The 27,304-nt window shown below is 49.8% G+C and overlaps 1 protein-coding gene across 1 annotated transcript in view; it reads left to right on the top strand.

Moving 5' to 3' along the window:
- Window positions 1-27,304, top strand: part of ACSS1 (acyl-CoA synthetase short chain family member 1) — a 65,353-nt gene that overhangs the window by 8,405 nt on the left and 29,644 nt on the right. Inside the window, exons 2-3 of the mRNA XM_045770931.2 lie at window positions 3,644-3,740; window positions 21,659-21,858. Coding sequence (XP_045626887.2) covers window positions 3,644-3,740; window positions 21,659-21,858 — 297 coding nt within the window. The remainder of the gene's footprint in view (window positions 1-3,643; window positions 3,741-21,658; window positions 21,859-27,304) is intronic.

Raw genomic sequence — 27,304 nt, 5'->3', positions numbered from 1 at the left:
GACGAGGAAAGCGAGATTTAAATTAGATAAGCAGTGCACCGTCTGGAGTTAGCAAGTGGTTGGACAGGGTCCAGACTCCAGCGCGTGGGTTTTCCCTATGACTCCAGGCTGCCATCCAGCAAAGGTCTGGCCACATGTCTTACAGAATGTCTTTAATTACTCCTGTCTCCAAAGGAAAAAAGAAAGTTCCGCCTGCCCTGCCCCAAACCTGGACTAGAATGTGTGTAGTTGTAAGCATACGTGTCTGTCTTCCGGAGCGGGTCCTGGACTGGCAGCAGTAGCAGAACGTGGGATCTTACTAGACGAGAAGATCTGCATGCCACCCCCCACCCCCCCGCAGCCCAGACCTGCTCATTCAGAGACTCGGGGTGGGGCCTCACCATCTCTGTGCTAGCCCTCTGGGGATTCGGGGGGATTCAGAAGCATTAATTTAGACTAGAAAGAGACCTTGAGAGATAAAGCCACTAAGACAAGAAGGCATCTGTTCCCTCTCCAGTCATGGAACCAACGGTGTCATTTAGACTCCAGTGTTGCCCTCCAGCTCGAGGACTCGAATGGTCCATCCATCATTCAGAGCTGTGGTGTTTTTCCGCTCTGTGCTCTGGGTTAGGCTGCACACGAATAAATATGGACAGGACACTGGATCCCTGTCCACAGAGGGGCAGCAAGTGTAACAGCTCAGGGAAAGTTAGAGGGAGGCATGAGGTCCACAGGACGTGAAGTGCTCAATGAGAGTGGGAATGTGTAGGCCAGACCTGCAGGAGTTTGGGCATCAGGTGAAGGGCAGCAGTGTGGGCAGTAGGACAGTGAGTGTCCCCCAGGCAAGGAGAAGCAGTGCAAAGGCCCTGAGGCAGAGAGGCGCTCACTAGACTCAACATGATCAGTGGGGGGAGGTTAGATCACGTGGAGCCTTAGCGGCTGCTTGTGGAGCACTTCCTATGTGCGGGGGAGGCACATAGGGAACACTGCACCTGGGGCTCAGTGCTGACCTGCCTGGATTCCTGCCATCCATCAGCCCCAGAAAGACAGAGATACACGGATGGTCTCACTGACCATCCAGCCACACTCTGGATACCCAGTGTCCATCCCATGGCAGGTGTGCCTCTGCTGCTTTCTGCAGCTCTGCCTTCCTGCTTGGTGTGAACCAGGTGTGGGATGCCCTGCTGGGGCCGGAGGCTGTGACAGTCTTGGCTTGAAGCTGGGCAGTCATTCATGGGGTGAGAAGTATGTCCTGGTGCCCTGGCTGCAGTGGGAACAGACAATGCGGGGAGATGAACCCTGGGTGAGGTGTCACGGATGATTTGAGGCCCTTCCTGCTGCTTTCTGGCCATGGCCTTGGGCAGGTCCCTGGACCTCCCAGAGCACCTGGAAACGGTTTCCCAGGCTACCCCTGAGCTGCCCACTTTTCAGGGTGACCCAAAGAGTCACACTCAGAGTGGGAGAAGGTATTTTAGAGCAGGCTTCTTGGATAGAAGCAGGTTTAGGGTGAAGCTGAGGGTTTACTCCTGTAACCAGCTCACCTGTGATGCCTGAAGCAGCCAGAGGCCAGCGAGCATTACCACCCACCCCATGCAGTGCATGGCTGTAACTCAGTCTGTGGGTTCTCAGCTGGGCGCTTCCAGGCTTGTGACCTGCCCAGGTCACCTCTTCCAAGTCCATCACTTAGGTCCTCCCGGGCCAGGCAGCAGGAGTAGGGTATTAGGGGTGGTGGGCTGATGGTGGGAGTGGGGAAGTGGGAGGTGGTCACTGCTTCAACGTCCAGGCAGGGTGTGGCCTCAACTGCTGGTTGCCCAAGAGATGCCAGAAATCTGTGGTTTTAGTGTGAAAACTCTTGATTTCTAAATTTTGGACTGATTGACACACACACACACACACGCACACACTCTAATATCAGGTTTCTTGTATAAATCCAGGTTTTGCCACCAACCTCCTTCTCAGTTTGACTTCTTGTATTTTCTATCTTCTATTTTTATGGTATTTCTTCTCTTCTGTTTTTTCTAGTAATTCAAAGAACTTTCCAGTATCAGTAAGTAGTATTAGTATTAATAATTCTTCCTGATGACTTCTATCTTTGTTTATTAAACTTTTTGAGGTATAACTTATATAGATGTCAGGAGCCAGAAAGTTCAAATAACATTTTTTTAAAAGATTTTATTTATTTATTTGAGAGAGAGCACAAGCGGGGGTAGGAGCAGAGGCAGAGGGAGAAGCAGGCTCCCCGCTGAACAGGGAGCCCAATGTGGGGCTGGATCCCAGGACCGTGAGATCATGACCTAAGCTAAAAGCAGACGCTTTAACTGACTGAACCACCTAGGTGCCCCCAAATGAATTTTTTTTATTGTAAGAGTAAATGATATATAAAATAACACAAGAGGGAAAAAATGTGATTCACACACAACAGCTAGGGTATATAAATATTTTCATGTGGGTTCACCCTCTCAAGAATTATGAGAATCACATGATCTTTTATGGGTATGGTCTCCCATAACTTTTGTCAGGACAGTTACTCCATCAAGAAATATTATCTAAGTCCCTGTAGCTCATTGCATCGTATTATCAGTTGATAACAGTACCTTGCATTCATACAATAGCACTTCAACTTTGGTCTTTTATTTGATTCTTATCGTAGTCCTGTGATTAGACATGGTAGATAATGCTTCTCCCATTTGTATGGGAGGAGATTGGAGAAGATAAGCAACTGCATTCAAAGAAAAAAAAAAAAAGAAAAAATGTATATACCTGGACATTATGGGTGACCCTGAAGACTGGGCGGGCAGACGGCTGCTGGTTACAAAAGCTACTTGTGTTTGTTGTTTCCCTCCTGAAGGGGAGTGAGTATGAAACCTGGCTGTGAGGGCTGATAGGAAGGCGCGCCAGCATGAACCTACCAGATCCAAGCTCACCTTGAAATCAAGAGTAATGAACAGGATGTTAGCAAATTACCCGATCCTACTAATCTTCAGGTTTACAGTAAACTGTCAGAACTGACCTGTTTTTACAGGCAGTCACGTGATCTGAGCTTGGGTAACAGAGGGGGCGGGGAGCAGAGTCTTCCGGAAAACCAGCATGCCATTTCCCCATCATTTCATCACTTGTTGGAGCATAGGTGGTTTGTAGGGTGCTGGCTGGACATCTGAGAGGGGATATGAATCCTTGCCCTGGATTGCACCTGCAACGGACTCGAGAGACTGCCGCATGAACTGTGTACTGAATCAGGGGTGGGCTGTTTGCATTAAGCTTTCTTTCCAACATCTCAGGTGACAGCACTCAGCCCCAGCTGCATGTTAGAACCACCCAGGAGGGAGCCTTGAAAACCACAGGGCCAATTGGGTTGGGGTCCCTGGGGGTGTCCTGGGTGACGCCCACATGTGGCCAGGGTTGGGACCACAGGTGTGAAGCACCTGCTTCAGAGTATTCACAAGGGACCACCCTGCACCTGTGAGATGCTATTTGTGTGCTGGTTGTCTTGTTTTGCCAGCTCTGACAATCACTCTCCTTGCAAGGAGGTAGAAGAACCCTTGCCTTTGAGGGGTGTAGTGTCCATCTCAGTGGAGAGTAGCACAAGCCTTGGCAAACCAAACCCTCCCCTTATCCAACTTTAAAAGCACCAAGTGTAACATCTGTAAAACCTGTTTTTGTGCAGTCAACTGCTTGGATCAGCACGTTCAGAAGTCCCCAGAGACCGTCGCTTTGATCTGGGAGCGGGATGAGCCTAGGACTGAAGTGAGGATCACGTACAGGTACCGTGTGTCCCCTGATGGCGTCTCAGTGCCCAGCAGGGTCTCCTGGGCCTTCACGTCTCTGTGCGTGGTGGACACCAGCACCAAACACCTCTGCGGGGCCATTAGCAGGAGCAAGACTGCCCAGCTTGAAGGAGGGCTCCCCTTCTTGTTCACCATGGCAATACTTGCTGCCTTTAGGTTCCCAAGGAAAGTTCTGGCTCTTTGGACACAAATGTGACGAATATTCAGGGTATGGGGAGGCTTTTGGCACAGTCCTGTGTGATTTTGTCTTGCTCTAGGTGGAGGTCATCTTTGTATCAAGGGACATGTTTCAGCTTTGGAAATGTTCTCTGGTCCCAGGAAAGTAAACATGAGTGCAAAGTGAATGAAATACATGCTGGAATAAACAAATGAGGCTACTCAGCCTCTTCTCTGCCAGTGCTCTGAGAGGGGGACTGTAAATAAGATCATGCCATTTAAAGGGGGGTCCTCCTGACATTTGTGTTGATTCTTTAGATAAGTTCTTCACACATTCCATGTGTCAAGCACCTTTCTGGATGTTGTGTGCATGAGGGAGCCCAGCACCCAGGAACAGTAACCCGGATTCCTAAGGCACTGCCTCTTGCTTGACTGCCTTGCTCAGGGATCTCTGTGGTTTGTCCCTGCAGACCAGTGCTTTCCCATTCCCCGGGGATAAAACCCCCTTTGGTTAAGCCTAAACTTGCCTTTACAATGCTATCTCAGACCCACCGTGAACCTGAGTTGTATGTCCTTTATCACCAGCACCACCCCTCCCCCGCAATCAAGTAATGCTCATTCTCCTGGTGGGCAACTTGAGACTTTTCTGGTCCAATCATTCAACAAGTTTCACTGAGTGCCACTATCAGTCAGGACAGGCTAGGGTATGTGGTGCTAACAAACAGTCCCCAAATGCATGGTAGGGTGTGGTTGGGTGGTCGTTTTAGACTGAAAAGTCAGGGAAGTCCTCTCCGAGGAGGTAACAACAGAGCTGAGGTCTTGTTGCCAAGAAGGAGCAGCCAAGATTGGAGGAAGAATTTCCAGGCCCATCCAGGACCATGAATGAGTGCAGGTGTCCTGGGAACAGAGAGAAGGTGCGTGTGGCTGGGACAGTGGGAATGGGGAGGGGTGGAGGGTGGTAGGAAGACTGTTTTTTAGGGAAGCAGGGGGCCTGAGAGCAACAGTGACTCCCCTGCCAGTTGGGTGACTTGGGGGCCATTGGGCACCCCTAGGTTTGTTTGTTTCTCAAACTCACGTTTTATCACAGACCAAATTCACCAAACCTGGTATAATTGTACTCAAGTTGACTTTTGGATGCAGCAAAATGATGTTTGTTGATCTGCTGCAGCTCCTTGTGGGCACCACTGTACCCATCCCCCCATCCACAACCCTTGGCTGTCACACCCTTCACCACTGTCTGCATTGTTTGCTCACCTGTCTCCGCAGCCGGCCTCCGTGTACCCCACTGACCAGCAGCACTGGCCCTGGGAGACTTGGGCCCCACCCCAACAGCTGAGCCAGACCCCCAGGCCCCTGTGCGCACTTGAGTTTGGGGAGCACCACTCTAACAAACAAACCGGCTTCACCGTTCGTTACTATTACCAGCCCAACTTGATTTATGTTTAATTCTTTAGTAAAACATTAAGACTCTGTGGGTGGGGGTAGACGGGCTTACCGCCCGGATGCTGGAGATAAGCTGGTCTGGTGATGGACCATTTTCCTTCTGTCACTGCCTCAGATGTGCCTGGGCCCCAGGAACAGCTCCTTGGCTGGCCATCCCTCCTGTGCACACTGAGTCAGGGGTCAGTAGCCTTGGGAGGTCTGAGGGCTGGGCTCGAAGTGGCCTGCGGAGATGTGTGGTTTCATCTGAGCCACGGGGTATGGTCAGGAATGCAGCAGTGTGTCGAACCTCAGAACAGCTTTAGTTCCATTGTACCAAAGCAGCCCCAGGCAAGAGACATGCTCATCATTCTCTCTTTAAACAGAAGCAGACTTAGCCTGGAATGGTTTTACAAACCTTAGCTGGGCCGAGTGCCAGATGGCTGCCTCTAGTTGCTGTTCGAGGAAGAAGAGAAGCGTGTGTACGGGTTGTTTGTAATGGCAACTAGTTTTTGACGGACCTGGGTTAATTATTCTCCTGGTCATTTTAGGTTTTGACATGAGATTTCTCCCTGCTGAGAGGAAAGCCACCTAGACATTGGTGCTGGACGTCCTGCCAGCATATAAACTGCCACTAAAATAAAGTGCTTTCCTGCCCAGTGTCTCATGTGGTGGCAGCCAAGGTGCCTTTGTCAGCCTGAAGACCAGTTTTTAGACTTGGAGCCTGAGCCCTTGCAAGAAACTCTATGGGGCTGTGGTTTTCAGAGCCTGGCATGCTGGGAACCACACCCATGGTGTCCGTTTGGATGTTGGGGGTGGCCACTCCGCCCTCTTCCCCCACTGTGACCTCAGGCACAGAAGGGGGCAAGTCCAGGGCACCTGGGTGCTCAATGAGTTAGGCATCTGCCTTTGGCTCAGGTCATGACCCAGGGTCCTGGGATTGAGCCCTGTGTCGGGCTCCCTGCTCATCAGAGAGTCTGCTTCTCCCTCTCCCTCTGGCGCACCCCCTGCTTGTGTGCTCTTTCTGCCTCCCTCCCTCTCTCTCTCAAATAAATAAATTAAAAAAAAATAGAAGGTGATAGGTCGGCAAGTGCAGGCCCCACTCCTGGGACAAGCACTATGGCCTTTGCTCTAGACACGGGGGACCTGCAGTCTGCCGTGGTGAGGCTGGCATGGTCATCTTGTGAAGCCCTGTAGTCTGCCATCTGTAGAATGGGTGATGGTCATGACCGGAGTGATCCTACCTGTAGGCACGGGACGTGATGGAATGTGTTGGAGGCGAAATTAGCACTACTAAATAAAAGTAGTGATGATCACAGCGGTAGCTACTGTTATCCGGTACTTTCTGGGTTCCGGGACTGTTGTAAGCATCATACCTGAGTTATTTTATTTAAATACCACAGCCTGGTCAGATAGGAATTATTATTGTTCTTGTTATTTCCAACGCTTTATTCTAAAACATTTCATAATTTCAAAAATTTCAAGCAGTGCACCTGCTGTGTACTTAGCACCCAGATTCTACCCTTAATGTTTTACAATGTGATTTGTGTGATTTCCCATGTGATTTATGTACCCATCCCTCCGTGAGTCAGTCCATCTTGTTTTGGATGCATTTCGGCAGCACAGCATTAACTAGAGTTCATTGTGTGTTTATTTTCTCTCTTTTGATGTGAAATTTATATGCAGTGAAATGCACAAGTTTACATTTGCTGAGTTTTGATCAGCGTGTACACCTGTGTAACTCATATCCTTATCGAGATACGGAATAACGACCACTGTCCGGAGGGTCCTTGTGCCCCTTCTCAGTCACTATCCCTACCCTCCCCAAACACAAACAAACACTGTTCTGATTTTTTCCCAAATAAGTTGTCAAGGAGGTTGATAAGGAGGGGACAGGAGTAGATCGCCTCTCCCTCCTGGGGCTGCTGAAGTTTTTTGAGGAGTCACATTCCTGGAGAATCATGGTAGAGCTTGTAATGGGGACCAACAACTCCTGCCTAGCGACCCTGGTGACACCTCCATCCTGCTCACCAGAATCTCCACTCGTCACCCCAAGTCTGGGCAGACACACGTGCACACATGCACACACACACGGGTGCACACGTGATTGTGCACTCACACACATACATTTTAAGTGAGCTCAATTTCAAGGCACGTTTCTCCAGCTTGCTCTTTGTGTTTGGGATCCGTCCTGGAAACGTTCTCTCGGGGGGCAGTGAGGGCCCTGCCACCTGTTCTGGGAGATGTGCCCTGGGTTGCCTGTGGGTGGACTCCACGATTCTGAATATTGACACATATTTGAAACCTTACCTCCCTTGGGCGGGGGAGGCCTGGCAGGATTGGCTTTGGGAACCCTGGGGAAGCCCCATGTCCTTGCCTGTCCCCCCCCCCCCCCGGGTTCCTTCCCTCTGTGACATCAGTGGGCACCGGTTCCAAGGAGCTCCCTGCTGGACGGGCCAGGAACCTGCAGGAGTGCACTCTGCAGTGCAGGTGGGCCCCGTGCTAGCCACGGGGCTCTGGGCAGAGGAGAGATCATCTGCTGTTACATTTTCTTTCTGGCAGGGGGTGTGCACAGTGAGGAACTCCTGTCCAGAGGAGCAGAGGGGATGTCAGGCCTCCTTCTACCCTGCCTGCCTCAGAAGCCCTGGGTGGGCATAGAGGGGCCGGCTTTCTTTCTGGGCATGCTGGGGCCAGCCACTGGGTGTTACTGAGACTGCACGGCTGGACCTCATGGGGGGGGCCCACAGAGAATACAAGGTGGGGTCTTGCCCTTTGGGGTGCCCCTTTGGGGCAGTTTGACCAACACAAATGGAGCTGGGGCAGATCTACGGCCTAGAGGCACTTCCCGCAGAGGTTCTTTGTTACCTTGGCCTTGAGTGTCACAGAAAGGAACGTCCAGGGTGCCAGCAGTAGGAAGTGGGAAGTCTCAACATGGACACCCGGTTGGAGAAGGCTCTGGGTAAGTTCTGAGAAGGGTTGGCTTTTGAGAGGCACAGGAAGGGGGGTGTGTGATGATGAAGACAGAGAAGCAATGGTAAGTGAGTGCGCTGTAGGGGGAGGGGACCGGGGAGGGTGGAGGCGGAGGCCTGTGGTCCATGCCTGCTCTGTCTTCTGGCTGTGCGTGACCTTGAGCAAGTCATTCCACCGTTCTGACCCTCTGTTTCCTCATCTGCAAAATGGAAACATGCTGCTTGTCTGCCAGATGGCCAAGTGTGGAGCAGCACCTGGGGGGTGAAAGCCCACAACAGGGTCTGGGAAGACAAGGATTTTGGATTTGATGAGAGAAGGGCATGGGGTGGCTCTGCGGCTGCTGGGGCTGGGAGGAGGTGGGGTGGTGTTTTCAGAGCAGGGACTTCCCCTCTGGAGAACAATCTCTTGTCAGCTAAAAAGCAGCCCCTCCCCCTTCTCGTGGGCCTGACCCTTGTTCCTTGCTCTTCTCCTCAGCCCCAAATCAATTAGTTTAATGAGCAAACTCCTTTATTAAAATAAACAGAGCAATTGAAGGGAAGAATCCTTAACGGGCTTAATAAGGTTGATGGGCGGGGCGCTCTGGAGTAAAACAGCCCCTTGATCCGTGAGGTTTCCCATGGCAAGAGTCACGCAGGGCAAAGTCAGTTTGCTCCCTGGGTTCCCCTGGGTGGGGGGAGGAGAAGCCAGAGGCCCTGGGCACATGTGCAGTGTCCTGGCTTCCCTGACTAAGAGGAGGGAACTGCCTTGGGTACACTCTTTCCCCTGCTGACCTCTGAGTAACTGTGATTGCAAAACTTGGTCGGGAATCTGCGTGCTGACTGCCAGGAACGGGTGGAAACCCTGGGTCACTTGGATTGTGCACGTACCTTTGCTTAAGACTTTGGCTCTAGATGTTGAAACTGGGAAGTGTTTTGAATCTTTCTATACACGATCCCTTCCTGTTCTTGTCCTTCTTTTGGGTCAGCTAAGTCTCTTGGAATTTTATATTTTAGAATGGCCAAATCTTGGGACTGCAGCGGGAATGATCCACTCTGAGAGTGTCTATGGCCAGGGAAACCTCCTTGATGGGAACCCTTCTGAGAATTTTCGGGGGGCAAACAGTGGCAGAGCCCATGTAAGCGAACACCTCCCTTGGAGCTGGGTCCCAGTTTTTGTGAGCCCTCTTCTGTATGCAGGGGCTATTGGAGGATGGCTGGGTTGTGGAAGGTGGAGGGGCACAGCCTGGTGAGGGCACAGTGCAGGCCCTGGGGTGGGGGAGGGGAGCAGGTGCCTAAAGGGTGGGGCCGGGAAGGGGCTCAACGCATGCTTCTGAGGAGTGGGGACAAGCTTTCCTGCCACAGCTTGGAGAGGAGTCTTCTAGGACTAGGTGTTGTTCCTGTTTTTTTTTTTTTTCCTTTCTGCTTCTGGAGTCTCAAGACAGTGGGGTAAGCCTGACTCATAGCTTCACTGTGGGTGGCGCTATGGTGTCCTGAGGCCCAGCGCCATGTTGGTTCCCATCAGAGCAGCAATGTGGCCACAGAGGGCAGTTTGGAACCTCCTCACCTGTCCAGAAGTGCACATCAGTCCCGGGCTGAGGTGGGGGGGCTGCATCTTCATTCCTGCCCCCTTTCCCCACAATGCCCATTTCCTCCTCCCATGCTAGGTGGACACAGAAGGGAAGTGTCACTATGAGGTTAGACATGCTGTCTGATGCAGAGTTGAAAATCTATGCACAGCTAGGAGGGAGTGGGCCCCCGGCAGGCCAGGTCCCTGGGGAGGGTGAGGATGCACAGCCCTCCTGGCTGTCAGGCCTGTGTGCCACAGAGCATGGCAGTCCCCAGCACGGCGGCCCGTGCAGTGCTGGCATCTGGTCACCCAGTCTGCGGCAGGGCTCAGAAGAGGGCCAAATGGGTGGGTGGCATGTGGATGTGCCCTGGGCGGCCCCTTCCTGTGTTCAGCCTTCATCCAGTCTCTGATGCCGGCCAGGCTGGACCCCTCTGTCCACTGCCTTCCTGGCACAAAGGGCACCAGCAACAACTCCTGGGAAGGTTCCTGGTGACCATCGTGCATACCAGGCTGGGAATGGGGTGTCCCAGCCCTCTGTCCTCCAGAAGTCATACCTGACCCTGCTGTCTGGGGGCAGCCCCTGGCTGACGGGGCGGGAGCTGACACTGATGCTCAGAGCTCACATTCATGGTCATACTTGGTTTTAAAGCCCAGGACCTGATGCCCAGCGAGCTTCTGGGGTCCTCAAGCTTACCCAGCTGGGAAAGTCAGAAATGGGGTTTTAGTTCAGCTTTGTGTGGCTCTAGCCAGTGTACTGAGGAACCTGAGTCTTCCTTCCCCATCCCAAGAGGGAGGAGGTGACAGTGTAAACGGGACTCCTGCTGCTCGGCAGCACTAACTTGGTGACAGGCCAGACGCCTGGTGGTTCCTAGTGTGTGCAGAGGGTAAAGTCTGCTGTGTGCAGACAATAGCCCTTTACTGACCAGGACCCTGTGCTCCTGTTGTCTGCCCCCACTTCCTGCTTAAGCAGACGCACATTAAGTGCTAACATCAGCTGGGGAGGAGGAGGCTTGTCAGTGCCAGCAGGCTGTAGGTGGCCTTGAAGAGGGACAAGGGTCAGCTGCAGAAGAAGGCGGGGCCAAGGGCTGTGGAGTCCTGCTGTGACCATGGGACAGTGAGGAGCAGGAAGCAGAGTGCTCAATGGGCTCTCTGGGCCTTGGAGCACCATTGAGGCCAGGGTCGGGGACGCCGTGGGTGCCAGAGGAAGGGCTGACAGAAGGGTGCTGGCAACTTCTCAGACAGGGGCTGCCTGGCCTGGCACTCCCTCATCCGTCATTCTTCGTGCTGGCCCTCCCCACTTGGCAATTTCCTATCCCAGATCCAGATAAACTTCCTCTGAAAGCCTGGCATGAGGTTTTTGAGCCATTGATAGGTAAGGTGACTCATTTGGACCAGCACATCCCCATTCTCCCTGCTGGTTCTGCTTGACTGAGTTAATGAAGCAGCAAGGACATGGAATTTGAATTCCATGTGGTCTCCACACATCAGTGAGGTGTCACTCTGGTAGCATCTAAAGCAGTGATTGCCAGCTCAGGGTGTGACCGAGTCCCCTGGGGAGGCTTCTGACAGTAACTGAGCTGTGCTGAGTCAGGATTTCCTCAGGCCGTCTGGGAGCTTTACTTGAAAGCACAGCTCTCCTAATATAGCTGCCTGCCCCGTCAGAGGCAACGTGTGTGTCAGGACTCAGCTGTAGGAAAGGGAAGTCAGTGCCACTCTTTGAAGCAGAAAGGGACCTTACACAGAGTGCTTACAAAGCCTTTGGCAGACTGCCAGCACCCACTCTGGCACAATCAGAATAGAGACCCCACAGGCACTGCTGAGTTCTCACAACACGCCCCTGAGCCTCTGGTCCTGGGCCAGGAAACCAGCGTTCTGCTGGCTCAGCTGCTCAGCTTTCTCCCGACATCTTTGCAGCAGGTGGACCCTCTCCAGGAGAGCTGCAGTTCCTCCGGAGCTGCTGCAAAGCACCACCCACCTTGCAGCTGCTCCCCACGTGCAGCGGAGTCACGCACACAAGCCCAGGTGCGAGGTGTCTAAGGCGGCCTGTGCTGCTGAGGACGCTGGAACAGATGCCGACCAGTCTGTCCAGGATGGGTTTGCGGACCCAGATTCTTTTTTTTTTTTTAATGATTTTTTATTATGTTAGTCACTATACAGTACATCCCTGGTTTCCGATGTAATGCTCGATGATTCATTAGTTGCGTATAACACACAGTGCACCATGCAATACGTGCCCTCCTTACTACCCATCACCAGTCTATCCCATTCCCCCACCCCCCTCCCCTCTGAGGCCCTCAGTTTGTTTCTCATAGTCCATAGTCTCTCATGTTTCATTCCCCCTTCTGATTACCCCCCCCTTCTTTATCCCTTTCTTCCCCTACCGATCTTCCTAGTTCTTATGTTCCATAGATGAGAGAAATCATATGATAGTTGTCTTTCTCTGCTTGACTTATTTCACTTAGCATTATCTCCTCCAGTGCCGTGCGGACCCAGATTCTGCTCGATTCTTGGGTGGTTGACTGTCCCGGTATGAGGACCAGGCCTGTAACTGCCCAGACCCCAGGCCACTCAGGTGGGGCCTGGTGGTCCTTCCTCCTGGTGACCAAACCCTCGGAGTCACTCCTGTGTGCACACAGCTGTTCAAGGTCTGCTCTAACTAACAGGCTCTGATCTTTCCCCTGTCGTTCACTTAGTCCTTCCTCCAAGGTAGGCCTGTCTAGACGTGGATTCATTGCAGGCCGGGCCATTTTCCAAAAGGGTCGTCTCCTATCCTCACATAATAAACCCGCTAGTTTTCTGGACCTTATGACTAAATTGTGGGACAGTTTTCCAGTCTAAGGTTCTACATGAGGAGGTCTTTGGCATGTTATCAGCTGGTGCAAATGGGGGAACTTTTGTGGAACTGCAAAAGGGCGCCCCTTAGAAGGGGTGCGAGGCCTCATATGTACTGCAGTGGCCTGGGGCAGGTGCCTTCAAGCAGGGCTAAGCTGCACAGCTACCTGTGGCAGCCCCAGGGATAGGGCTGGCATGGAGTGTATGTGCACGGCGGGAGTGGGGGGATGGGGTGGGGACAGGAATCCCAATTTCTTGAACTCACACAGAACGCAGTGCCCTAAGCCCAGGGTGGGGGTCCTATGGCCTGGAAAAGGAAGGAGAGCTTGAGTGAAATGAAAGGGTGTGCCTTTTGCTCTTTCCTTCCTTCCAAATGAACAATTTAAATTTCAATTAGCAAGTATTTATTAAATGCATGATTATTAAGCAAAATGAGTTAAATAAATAAATGACAATTATTGTTTTTAGGAAGGAAACAACTAAAGTAAGTAACCTTTAAGGACAGCCTCAGTGGGGGTCACAGGCAGTGGGGGTGCTGAGGGCTCCTGACATTGGTTCTGCTGTCACAGGGGCTGCTCCTCTCAGTCTCTTGCTCAGTTGGGCAGTGAGTCATGTTGGTAGCTGGAAATCCTCCACAGGGGCAATATTCATATCACAGTAACTGGCAAATGCTATAAATCAGGGCTTTTATCCCCCTGGGAAAATTGGTTGTGAAACGTTTGGCAGCACAATAGTGCATTTCATGGGCCCCCTGTTCTTTTTAGCAGTTTCTCCAAGCTGCTAACAGAGGCCAGGAAATCAATTTGGACCCGAGGCGGTTGTGCCAAATTCTTGTAGCCTCCAGATTCCCACTGGTGTGGCTATGTCTCCTTGCTTCCTTTCCTCTGCGTGCTAATTTGGAATGTTCTGTGGATTCACAGTGAAGCCTGGAAATAGAGCAACCCCCAACTCATGTCTGGTCTGAAGCTGGCCGCCCTGTGTCCTGTTGTTGCCCCTGCTGCCCAGTGGACTTGTGTGGGGCACCATGCGAAGACCCACCAGGCCACACGTGGACAGGTCAACATGGAGTGGGACTTGAAAAACTTCTAGTGGCTTTTTTTTTTTTTTAACCAGGGTAAAGGGAATGTGTTTAGAAAGTTAAAATCTACATCCTGTTCCAGATTCCACCAAGGGGGAGACATCAATTCTGTGGTTTTCCCTGGGAAGTAAACAAGCCTGGCCGGCCAGTGGTTGAGTGTCCTGCCAGGGCACCAGCTGTTTTCGGGGCTGGAGTCCACCAGCACACTCTTGTCCAGGCTGCCAGCCTGGCATCTGGCTCCCTCAGTGCTGGGCGCTGGGCTCTGGGTCTGGAAAGGAAGGACTTCTTTTCTGGAGAAAAGACGGGCTGGAGGCCAAGTGCTGAGGTCTGAGGGGAAATCAGGCATTAATTAGGACAGAACTTTTTTCAAGTCTGACCGTTACTTCCCTTCCACAGGCATTTGTCTAGAGGCCAACTGCATGTAGGGTTTTGTCAGAGCAGGAGAGAAAGACTTTGGGTGAGTGCTTCGACCTGAATGTGCCTAGTGAGGCGTATCCTTGGACAGGTGGTCCTGAATGAGTAGCCAGACATGGACTCATGAAAGAAAAAGCCACCCCACCCCTCCTCTCTCCTGTTCTCTTCCATCCTGATTACAAGAAAGACTCCATGTAACTACAGTGAGCCAGCTTTGAACACTTCTCTTGCTAATTTTCCTTTTGAACAGATCAGCCTCAAGTTCGGAGCTTTTAGTTTATTCTTAAAAATGAATGTACATTAAAAAAGAAACTACCCTGCCCCAAATGTTACATAAATAACAACAGAGTTGGTGGATGGCAGAAATCATGAAATTTGGGAAGCTTTGCCGTGGAAAACCAGCTGTCCTGATGTTGAGGGGTTTGGGGGAACTGCTTAAGAGCAGGACCTCAGAGCCAGGCCTGGGTTTGAATCCCACCCTGACCCTTTCAGGAAGTCAGTTAAGTTCTGTTTGCTTTAGCTTTCTTATCTGAGAAATGGAGGTAGGGTAGTGGCAGCTCACACCACGAGCTGTCGTGAGGGGTAAATGTGTGTGTGCAGTCAGAGCAGTCCTGGACACAGGACATTTGCTGAATAGCTGTTACTGCTATTCCATGGGAAGGAAATGTGAATGGGGGATGGGTAGGCAGGAGGGGAGCATTCTGGATGCCAGCATGTGGGGGTTGGGGAAGGAACCAAAAGGTGGTCATGGCTGGCCAGGGAGAGGAGGTTCCCTGTACTCACAGTGGGTGGCAAGTGTGGCTGGAGAAGGTGGGGTGGCTGGTGGATATGGTAGAGACATGGTGGGTGACAGACAGATGGGGCGCTCAGAGCATGGCACCCCCAGCCTCTCGGAACCAATGGCCAGGGGCTGAGTGCCTGCAACCTGCAGGCTGGTGGCAACTCCTGCTGTCCACAACGCATCCTTCTCAGATCTGCTGACCCCTCAAGGTGAGGACTTCCCGTCAGCACCTGCTATGGGAGCATGCAGCAGGTGGGCTATGCAGGTGAGGGCTTCATACAAGGCATTTGAATACACTTGAGTCTCATTCACCCTGAGCCAATGGCACAGTGACTTACACCAAAGCAAACTGGCATTTTCCTTCTCCCACCTGTGAAGAGACACTTGAGGAACCACTGATTGATGGTGATTTCCTTTTTCCACCATAATTGTAGCTACTGTTTAGAGGATGCCTTCACGTGTGTGGAGGACTTCATATTTGGTCCTTGTCTTCCTCTGTTGGGGCTGTTGTAACAAAACACCATATCTTGGGTGTCTTATAAACAACAGAAACTTAATTTTCACAGTCCAAGAAGTCCAAGATCAAGGCAGCAGCATGGTCACATTCTGCTGAGGACCCTCTTCCTGGGGTATAACCACTGCCCTCTTGCTCTGTCCTCACACGGTGGGAAGGGCGAGGGAGCTCTGTGAGATCTCTCCTATAACAGCACTGACCCCACCCTGAGGGTGCCACTCTCATGACCTAATCACCTCCCAAATGCCCCAGCCCCTAAACCATCATCTTTGGGGTTAGGATTTCTACATAGGAACTTGAGAACACACACATCAGACCCCAGCAGTCTCACAAACACCTTGGTAATGGGCCCTGTTATTGGGATGCTGTAGACAGGACCGTCAAGGCCCCAGGTATGCAGAGAACTGGGGTGGGAACCTATCTCTGATCAGATGTAGTTTGGCTTCCAGTGAGACATTCTCCTGAGATAAACTTTCCAGGTCCAATACTTTCCATAAACTATAGCATAGACTCGAGGAAAATACACTTATCTTCCTTTCATTTATTTTTATTTTTTTGGATAGATAGATACATAGATGGCGGGGGAGAGCCAGAGGGAGAGAGAGAATCCTCAAGCAGATTCCCTGCTGAGCACAGACACTGATATGGGGCTCGATCTCACAACTCTGAGGTCACGACCTGAGCCAAAATCAAGAGTCAGATACTTAACCAACTGAGCCACCAAGGCACCTGAAAATACACTTATCTTCTGTGAAAAAGGTGGAAAACATGCAGCTGTAGTGACCACATTTTCTCTGGTTGACTTAGTGTCACCAGTGGCAGTTCAGCTATTGTTTCTTGAAAACCGTGTGTCTGGGGCCTTCCTTGGGAAATAGCAGCTTCGGGAATTTTTCATCTCTAAGTGTGGCTACTGCTTTATATTCCTTTGCAGCTTCTCTTTGCTAAAGGTCATGGTCATGAAGTCAAATAATGACGTATAAGGAATTTCACACTTGATTTATGAACCCATTCAGCTGGATTTCCTGGACCTCTATTCCCAGTGGTAATGGGTAGAAGAGTGAGCAAATTTTATTGCCATTAAATCAGATTTGGTGGTGACAGTAATGTCAGGGGCAGAGGAGTCTGTCCGGAGGGAAGGAGTTTGTCCCTAGGCCTGGTTCTGAGACACAATTCATGAGGCATCGACATACCCTGCCATGCAAGCCCCATGTGAGCAAGGGGCCCTCCTGCTTTGCTCTGCTTCCTTTTCTTCTCTCACCACCCCACTTCCAGAAGTGGCTTGCTGAAGAAAATACGGAACTGCAGAGGAGCAAGCTGAGTGCCCCTTCAAGTTCTGCATCTAGATCCTGGAGTCAACCCATCTTTTCTGTCCTCACCCAGGCTTGGAGGAGAGCAGGGACTCTGAAATGCTTTGTGTCTGCCCAGGCCTTATGTTCACAATATCAACATGATCACCTGGGCTTATTTCCCTTATGGGCAGAAGAAAGCCATATTGCATGGTGCACTGGGTGTTATACACAAGTAATGAATCATGGAACTTTACATAGAAAACTAGGGATGTACTGTATGGTGACTAACATAATATAAAAAAAAAAGAAGGAAGGAAAAGAAACCCAAGAGAAAAGTAACTGTGGGCACTTTATCAGAGGGAGCGGTCCTTCTCATTTGCTGTCAAAGGGGTAGGACAGTTTCCTGCCCTTGTGATGCTGATGTGCTGGCCAACCTCGCTCTCTCTTGGCGCAGGGAGATGGAAGGTGTCTGCAGAGTAGACAGGCGCTCATGCTGAGAGCACAGGCCCGAGGAGTCCTGCGCCTGCCAGAGTTCTTGTCATTGCTCACTTACCTGCTGTTCCCGTTCATTCAACAAATATTTACCAAGCCTACTATGAACTAGGCTCCGCTGTAGGCCCTAGGAAGAAGGCAATAACCCCCAAATCCCCGCCCAAGTAGAGCTTGTACTTAGTGGGGTAGATGGACAATGAAGGTGGTAAGTATTTATTTAATGAACACCAAGAGGCAGAGTCATTGTAGAAGTGAGGAATCATGCATTCCCAATTTGTTTACTTCTTAAATACCACACACACACACACACACACACACACGTGCACGCACACACATGACTTATGTTACTTCACTGGGCTGTCATTGGGAAATGGCTAGGAGGTAAAGATACTTTCAAACAATAACCATGAAGAAAACAGTTTTAATTAGAATATAAATAAATACCAGGGTATTTATTCCTCTCTTTCTTTTGAACTCTGTTTCCAGCTGTGTCCTGTTTTGGACTGAGCTGGGCCAGGGGCCTTTATACCGGCTGAAACTTCGGCAAGTGTCATGTTGGTTGCAAATACTCGAGGTCAGATTGTGTCTATAGCATTGGGTAAACGCTATTCCCCGCTGATGCTTAATAGTTGGCTGTAGAAATTCTTCTTCCTTCCCCAAGGCCAGTCAGCATTTTACTGGTGTTAAGCACCATTAACACCATGCCAGATTTATCTATTTGTGCACAGTATTTGCGTATGTTCATATCGAAGGTTTGTCCCTGAGGAGTCCACAGTGCAGACAAACCTAGATATCTTGTTCATGACTGGAGTAACAAATGTTACTTTTCTCTTTGCACTTGAAAACATAACTCTAACTCACTGCAATGAGATCATTTTTCAGAAAGCTGCAAGCTGCCGTCCCTTGGGAAGACCCTGTGGGCAGAAGGAAGCCAGTATTTCCTGCAGTGACAGCCCAAAGCACCAAAGCTCCTCTAAGTGGCTGCATTATCTTTTTGATACAGAAATAGTAGCATTTCAGTTTGTGAGAGTCTTTGAGAAGTCACAAATATCTAAGAACATACTTTTGAACAGGTTTTGAATATGTGGAATGATAGGCTCACTCAACGTTTATTTTTCAACGATTTGAAGGCCACTGACCATATTTTCCAATGGCAAAAGTGTGGAGGAAATCAACGTGTTCTTAATTTACGTTATTAAATGTAGAGTTGAGATCAAGGGTCTGGGTACCCATATTCCGCTCTAGACAGACACCATGAGAATGTGGGTGTCCATTTGGTAACCTGGAGATGTATCTATAGAGAGTAAGTGGGGTCCTAGATGGCTGGACTACAGAACTGGGAGAAGAAAGGCTTCCTGGGGTATGGGGGGTATTGAGAAATTTGAAGGGCTGTCATTGAATTAGATTTTTTCAGCTTTAAAGAGCTGAGTTGGGACCAATGTGTGGAATTTATACAGCTACAGAACTTGGTCCAAGATAAGACTGTTTCTCTGCTAAAATGACAATGCAAGACACAGCCCTGTGAAGCGGTAACTTCCAGCAGTATGATGCTTAAGCAGAGCCTGGACCACTGTGGACAAGAGTGTGGCAACAAGATTTCTGGACCCCAAGGGAGACTGCACCATCTGACCTTCAAGAAGCCCTTTGATTTTGAGGTTTATGGCTTTGGCAGAGTGGATAGGAAGGGGAGTGTGCTTAGAGATTTACACAGAACAAATGCTTTATCAGAAACAGATCCTCTGGATGTAGCACCAGGAGTCCGGGACCCACTGGACGCAACCCCAGGTGCAGCACGTGCTGATGCCCGCCTCTCAATCCTCCAGGGAACCCATGGGCTGCCTCGGCTCGGTTTCCAGACCCTCCTCCAGGGCCATAGCTCCACTGTTATAAAATAGGGGGGCGACTCCTTTTTTTTTTTTTATAATCATTTTTTATTATATTATGTTAGTCACCATACAGTACATCCCCGGTTTCCGATGTAAGGCTCGATGATTCATTAGTTGTGTATAACACCCAGTGCACCATGCAATATGTGCCCTCCTTACTACCCATCACCGGCCTATCCCATTCCCCCACCCTCCTCCCCTCTGTGGCCCTCAGTTTGTTTCTCATAGTCCATAGTCTCATGTTTCATTCAGGGGGGCGACTCCTGCCGCTGCTCCCTTGCTCCTCCTCACCATAGTCGACCTGTCCAGAAAGTTCTCCCTGCTGCCCTCAGAGACTGTAGCACCAAGCTGAGGTGATAAATACCCTTCACACTTTCATGCATGTGCCTTCATCTCTCTAGTCCGAGCTGTGATCCTGCAGGATACTTTCCCTCTCATCCCCACAGTGTCTGGATGGAATTTTTAACATCTTAGGAATTCACCAGTCAGTTATGTGATTTTAGGAATGATTTCTAGAATTTAGATTTTTAGAATTTTAGAAAATGATGACAAAGAGATCTGATGGGAAAGACAGTACCTACTGAATGTTTGGCAGGGTCCTGGGTAGGTGATGCTTCTCGGTAACATTTGTGACAGGTACACAAAGTGCATGGCACCTGCTGTTTCTCAGATGTTTGCATGGCAGTTGAGGAAGGTAAGCAGCCATGTTTAATGCAGCTACTACAGAAAATTAACACAGGCTGCTCTGTCCAGACAATTCACATCTGTTCCTCGACTTCTGACTGCTGCCTTTGGTCTACAGAATAAGGACTGAATTTCATCACCACTGATGTGTAACACACATTCAAGCTTCCATCTCCCGGAGCACTGCTCAGAGGCTTAAAACCTTAGCTATGAAAATGGTGCCTCCACTGGACTTGAGTTACTTTCCTGCATCATTGACTATAGCTGCCTCTTCAATACTATCACAGGCTGTCCCAGCCTCCTTCCCTGGATTAGTATGAATGTTTCCAGGCTCTGGATTCTGGGGAGTTTAGTGTTGGGGACTATCGGGAAGTGCTCTTTCTTTCATCATAAACTTAGGCAAGGGGTAGGTGGGGCACCACTGAATGATGTCTTTGTCCTCCTGAAAGCTTTAAGGAGGAGATGAAATCCTGAAGAGGCATGCTGGAGCCAGCCTGGGCAGGAATCCCTCGTCGCGAGGAAGTGCAGGCTGGAATTATGATCTGGTCCTCATCAGGTCTCGTTGCAGAATGGCTTTGGGAGAAACAAAAGCCCCCTTGAATTCTCTGCCTGAAACGGGGAGTGTTCATTTTCATTCCACCTGTGTTCCTAGGGGGCTACTGAGCTTGGCCTTTCTTAGAGACCTTTCCTTGAGGCCCTTTAGAAGAGAGGGGAAGCAGGCACACGCTTGTAAGGGGCCTCGCAGAGCTCAGAGGTCTGGTCTCTTTGGCTGCCAGGGCCTGCAGAAGTTGGCGCTGCCCCACTCAGACCTCTTGGAGAGATGCAGAGCTCAGGTGTGGTTTGGTTGGTTGGCTGTTCCTTATTCTGTCTTTCCGTGTTAGTTCCATGATTAAATAACAAATTAAAATAAAATCACTGCAAAAATGGTAAAATGATTGCCTATTTGCATAGTCCACGGTCAGCGGGACCAGGTGCTGGAACAACACGGAACCAAGCGTCGAGGTCCCCAGGTTGCTTTTCACCACTTCCCGCTCCACTCCAGACAAGTGGGCGCCTACCAGGCGTACTCCGGGTTTCCGGAGTTGACTGTCTTTGACTCTGATTGGGCTGGATTAAGTCACGTGCCAATCCTTAAGCCAGTCCGCTTCTCCAGGGAGATGCTGCATTTTGATTGGCAGGCGGAACCTCGTGATTAGTCCAGGAGCGAGGGAGGGTCACGTGGAGGGGGTAGGTATCTGGCTGCCCTTAACATCTTTTATGCGCCACGCCCATTCAGTGCCTTGCACGCAGAAAAAGGGGGCGCTCTCATTATCCGCCTTCCCTGCCTCTGCGGGGTGGGTGGTTGTCACGGGGCCAGCCTTCCCTCCGACTCGCTGTGGCTACGCAGTTGGGAATCTGTTGCGTGAGCAGGGGCCTCCCGGCTGAAGCCTTGCTTGGGGCGGCTGAGCTGGGTTGATTCAGAAAACTGGGCCTTCCTTCCCCCAATAAAGGTCTTAGGAGATTACTGTGAGGCCGGACATTTCCAGAAGTCTCAGGGAAATGACGATTTAGGCTTTGGACGCCTGTGCTGAGAAGCCCTGCTGTAAATGGACACAAGGACAGCCGGTTTACCACAGTAACGTGGCCATGAATCTATGTCAGTACCAGCCTACCAAGTTGAAAACATTATTTTCTGGAAAAGAACTTGCCGTGCAGCAAGCACTTGAGTACCTGCTATCTTCTGGGCCTTGGCAGGGGGTATGGTACTTGCTGTTTGCAGAATTATGCCACCCCAAATTACTCTGTGTTTTGGCCCTCCCCCTTCTCTGATGGCCTTCTCTTCCTTGTACTTCAGGGAACTGCTGGAGACCACCTGCCGCCTGGCCAACACGCTGAAGAGACATGGCATCCGTCGAGGGGACCGTGTGGCCATCTACCTGCCTGTTTCCCCACTGGCTGTGGCTGCAATGCTGGCCTGTGCCAGGATTGGAGCCGTCCACACCGTTGTCTTTGCTGGCTTCAGTGCGGAGTCTTTGGCTGGGAGGATCAATGATGGTGAGCATATGGACGGAGGGAGAAACCTGGAGGCCTCTGGCCTTTGTTTCTTGGGGCCTGCCCATCAGGGACTTAGAGTGGAGACAGACATTAATAAAAATCCCACAGAGAAGTGACAGATACCACCAGGGACAGGGACACGGCTGAATGAGCATTTATTTGTTCTGTGAGCTGAGATCTGATGGCATTGGATTAACCAGGTGAAGAAGTAAAGGAAGATTCCAGGTGGAGGGAACGGCGTAGGTCCCACTGCTTGGTGGGAGGAGCACAGCACATGGGAGGACTTTGGGGGCACTGGCATGGCTGTGGTGAAGGTAAGAAATGTGTAGGGTGAGATGAGGCTGGGGAATGTCTCACAGGTCAACAGCTAGAAGCCTTCCATCATGAGGAAGGATGGGGCAGACCATTTCTGGAGGCCTGGAGTCAGGTGTGGAGGCTTGTGGTGCATGTTTAAGGATTTCTGTCTGAAGGCAGGTCAGAGTCTCCTGAACAGTGTCCAGAACAATATTGTCTCCCTCCTTTTTGTGGGAGGGCTGAGTGTCTGAATAGAGGTCTGACCCCTGCTCAGTGAGATCCTAGAGAGTCTGCTGAGCTGCCTCACCAAGAAGGATGCTTATGGGGGCCACTGGGAGTTCTTTGTGTCTCACTGAAGACTTGCCTTTGCGTAGTGAACAGAGCTAAAGGGCAGAGTTCTCAGACCCTGGCTGACCCCCTTTTTAGGAGGGGCTGAGAAGCCTTTCCACTGCCTCTGTGTTACTCTCTCCACTTTAAAGGGTTGGTGCTGTCACTCATTTCTCCTTCTCTCTCTAAACGGCACCTATGTGCCAGGCACTGTTTTAAGCACTTTGCAAAAGTCATCTCCTTTAATTAAGCTAGTCTTCATAAATATAATAGGCAATAATACTCTCACTATTTGTCCCTTCCCTCATTTTTTATTACTATTTACAACCATCTTAGACTGTACAGTTCAGTGGCATTAAGCACATTCACAATGTTGTGCAACCGTCATCACTGTCTGTTCCAGACTTTTCATCACCCCAAATGGACATCTCATACCCATTAAGCAGGCACTCCCCATTTCCCCCTCCACCCAGCTTCTGACAACCACTGATAGGCTTTCTGTGTCAATGATTTGCCTATTCTGGATATCATAAAAATGAATTCATACGATATGTGTGGCCTTTTGTATATGACTTCTTTGACCACTCACAATGTTTTCAAGGTTCATCCATGTTGTAGCATGTATCATTGCTTCATTTCATTTTTTAGAAATAAAATTTTACTGTGCGGGTATACCATGTTTTGTTTATCCATTCATCTGCTGATGGACATTTGACTAGTTAACACTTCTTGGCTATTTTGAATAGAGTTGCTGTGAACGTTCGCGAGAACACCTGCTTCCAATTTTTCATGCATATACCTAGGCATGGAATTGCTGGCACGCGTGATAAATCCATATTTACCTTAGAGGAGGAACTGCAAACTCTTTCCAAAGTTGCTGCTCTGTTTTACATTCCCACCAGCAACGGATGAGGGGTCTAGTTTCTTTGAATCCTCATCAACGTTTGTTATTCCCCCTCCCCTTTTTTAATTATAGCCATCCTGGTGGGTATGAAGTAATATTTCATTGTGGGTTTGATTTACCTATCTAATGACTAACATCATTAAGCATCTTTTCATGTGCTTCTCCATTTGTATGTCTTCTCTGGAGAAATGTCTACATAAGCCCTTTGTCCATTTTTTAATTGGTTGTTGGTCTTTTTGTTGGTCGAGTTGTAAGAGTTATCGCTATGTTCTGGATGCTAGACCTTTATCAGATTTATTATTTGCAATTATTTTCTCCCATTCTGTGGGTTGTCTTTTCACCCTCTCAATAGTGTCCTTTGATGCACAAAAGTTCTTAATGTGATGAAGTCAGGGTCATCCATTTTTTTCTTCTGTTGCTTGTAGTTTGGGTGTATTATTTAAGAATTCAGTGTCATGAAGATTTGCCTTTATGTTTTCTTCCAAGAGTTTTATAGTCTTAGCTTTTACATTTAGGTCTTTGATCCATTTTGAGTTAATTTTTGTATATGGTGTGAGGTTCCACTTCCTTCTTTTGCCAGTGGTTATCCAGTGGTACCAGCACCATTTGTTGAAGAGACTCCCCCCCCCCCTCATTGAATGGCCTTGGCACTTTGTGAAAACTAATTTGCCATATATGGGAGGGCTTATTTCTGAGTTCTGTATTCTGTTCCAATGATCTGTACATCTGTCCTTGATTTTCATGTGTCAAATTACTCTTGCATTCCAGGATTAAATCCCACTTGATCATGGTCTGTAATCCTGTTAATGTGCTGCTGGATATAGTTTGTTAGCATTTTGTTGAAGATTTTCGCATCAGTATTCATAAAGGGCATTGGTCTGTAGTTTTGTTATTTTTCCTGTGATGTATTTGTCTGGCTCTGGTGTCAGGGTAATGCTGGCCACATAGAATTAGTTAGAAAATGTCTCCTCTATAGTGTTTGGGCAGAGTTTGAGGAAGATTGATGTTAACTTGTCTTTAAATGTTTGGTAGAATTCACCAGTGATACCATCTTGTCCTGGGCTTTTCTTTGTTGGGAGGCTACTGTTTTTGAAGATAAGGAGACTGAGGTACAGAGAGGTTAAATGACTTGCCTAAGGTCACATTGCTGGTTAGTGACAGAGCGAGGATCTGAACCCAGACATTCTGCCACCAGAGTTCATGCTTTTAGCATTATACTAGGCTGGGGCACCTTGGTGGCTTAGTCAGCTAAATGTCTGCCTTCGGCTCAGGTCATGATCTCAGGGTCCTGGGATCAAGCCCTGTGTCAGGCTCCCTGCTCGGCAGGGAGCCTGCTTCTCCCTCTCCTCCCCGCTCCTGCTCTCTCTTGCTAGCTCTGTCATTATCTCTGTCTGTCTCTCTCAAATAAATAAATAAAATCTTTAAAAAAACCAAAACCATTACATTAGGCTGCTCCTTTCCTCTCTTGATGATGTGGTCATGGTTGCCAAGTGTTTCTGTTAAGATTCTTTAAAACAAGCAAAAGCAGTGGGCCCTGGAGATTTAGTAGCTGGGTGCTGGAGCAGGTCCCAGAACTTCAGGAATCCTAAATAACAAGGCCATGGAAGGGCAGGGTCCAGGTCAGCTCTGAGGCCCTCAGCAGAGGAAACTGCTAAAATTTTCTCTAGAACTTTGCCATTAAGAGGTTCTTACCCAACACCTATGGCCTCCACGTCCAGCTCCCCTGGCATCAGTTTCCATGGGCAGGACTCTGTTGGGATAGGTGTTTGCATCCTCTTGGGTCAATGAGGGGGATGTTTTGGTTATTTATTGCTGTATAGCAAACTACTCTGAAATTTAGTGCTTAAAACAAATTTTATTATTATATTTCATGATTCTGTGGGGACAGGTATCAGATGGGCTTAGTGGGAATGTCTTTTCTCTGCTCCATGATATCTGGGATGCAGGCTGGGTTGGCTTGCACAGTTGGGGGCTGTGAAGCATCTCTTTCATGTGGCCTCTTTGCATGACCAGCTCAGGCAACCTCAGGCAGTCAGACTTGTTACATGGTGGCTCATGGTTCCAAGAGGATGGAAGTAGAAAGTGCCAGTTGCCCTAAAGGCCAGGTCCAGAATACACATGGCATCATTTTTACCGTATTCCATTGGTCCAACCAGTTTGGCCATTCCAAATTTAAGGGGGGGGGACCCTATTTCTCCTTGAGAAGTAGTATGAGACCAGGTGAAAGAATTTGCAACTCTCTTTAATCCATCACTGGGAGGGGGAGGATGGGAACGTGAACATGGCCACCAGGGTCTCATCATAAGCTAGGCGGCCACCTCAGTCAATATGTTCTATTCTAGAGTTTCCGTTTTAAGATTTATTTATTTATTTATTTGACACAGAGAGAGGGAACACAAGCAGAGGGAGTGGGAGAGGGAGAAGCAGGCTTCCCATTGAGCAGGGAGCCCAATGCGGGCCGATCCCAGAATGCTGGGATCATGACCTGAGCCGAAGGCAGACGCTTAACGACTGAGCCACCCCAGTGTTCCTATTCTAGAGTCTCTGTCCCCTGGCCCAGCCTCCAGGCTCTGACCACGCCTCTTCCCTTTATCTTCCCTCTTGCTTTAGGCTGTGTGAGGAGTAGAGAGAATGGGTAGTATGGTGGGGAGGGTGGAGGGCAGGAGAATGATTCTGAGAGGCTATAGGGGGAGCAAATAATGGCCCCCACAGATGTCTATATCCTAATCCCTGAAAACCTGGGAATATGTTACTTTGCACATCAAAAGGGCTGGGCAAATGGGATGAGCACTAAAATGGGGAGATTATCTAGGTGGGCCCAATCTAATCAGTAAGCCCTGGAAAGCAGAGAACTTTATCTGGCTAGAGGCAGAAGACATGTGGCAGAATTAATAGGTCAGAGCATGAGAAGGACTTGATCTGCCTTTGCTGGCTTTAATGATAAAGGAGGTCACAAGCCAGGGGACATAGGTGGCTCTAAAGGCTGACAAGAACAACGCTTGGCTGACAGCAAGGAAAATGGGGATATGGGGATCTCAGTCCTGAAGTTATATGGAACTGAGTTCTGCCAACACCTGAATAGCCCAGAAGCAGACTCTCCTCCAGAGCATCCAGATAAGAGCTCTGCTGCCTCACACCTTGATTTTGGGCATGAGACTTCAGGACTCACCTGGACTAGAGAACTGTGAACTAAAATATGGGTTTTCTGAACCACTGAATTTGTGGTAATTGGCTATGGGAGCAATAAAAAATGAAGACAGATGCTAACACCTGCTCAAAAACCAGGGAGGTAAAAATGACAGCTTCCCAGATAAAGTGTCATGCTGATCTGGCCTGTGCCCTGATGCTGTGCACACACCCTGTACCCGTCACCCAGCTTCGGGGGGAACCACAGAGTGAGACCTGCTTCCCAAGCACCTCCTAGGAATGGCGCATGTGCATGCAGGTTCCTGCCCTAGAGGACTGCTTGGGTGGGAGACCTCAGACAAATGAGAGCCAGGAGCAAGTCATGTGCCATGGGAGGCTGTGGAGGGGCTATAATCCACAGGACACAATTCTAACACCCAGGATGGACTGGGGCCACTGCTTTCTCCTGGGGGTCCTGAGCTTTCTTTGTCTCTCATCCCCTTAAGGCAGAGCTCTTTCTACCTGCTGGATCATCTCCCTTCCTGCCCCACAGGGAGTTTACCTGGACCAATCCCAGCACCCGGAAGGTAGGCCAGGGTGGTCTCTGACCGACTTCACCCGGCTGATTTTGTTTCCCCAGGGTGACTGATGGCCAAGGCTGAGGAACAGAGAGTGTGCAGCTGGGGTCCCCTGGCGTGCAGAGCTGGATGACACTCCCCTGGGTGCCTCAGCCCTCTAGAGTACCTCTCTGACCCTTGGGTGACCCAGCCAAGGGCTGAAAGAATTCTTAGGTGG

The sequence above is a fragment of the Ursus americanus genome, chromosome 22 (genome assembly GCF_024610735.1).
Source record: "Ursus americanus isolate L20-20 chromosome 22, mUrsAme1.1.p, whole genome shotgun sequence".
Taxonomy (NCBI): Eukaryota; Metazoa; Chordata; class Mammalia; order Carnivora; family Ursidae; genus Ursus; species Ursus americanus.
Note: the sequence above shows the minus strand (reverse complement) of the source record. Positions and strands in the feature narration are given on the sequence as shown.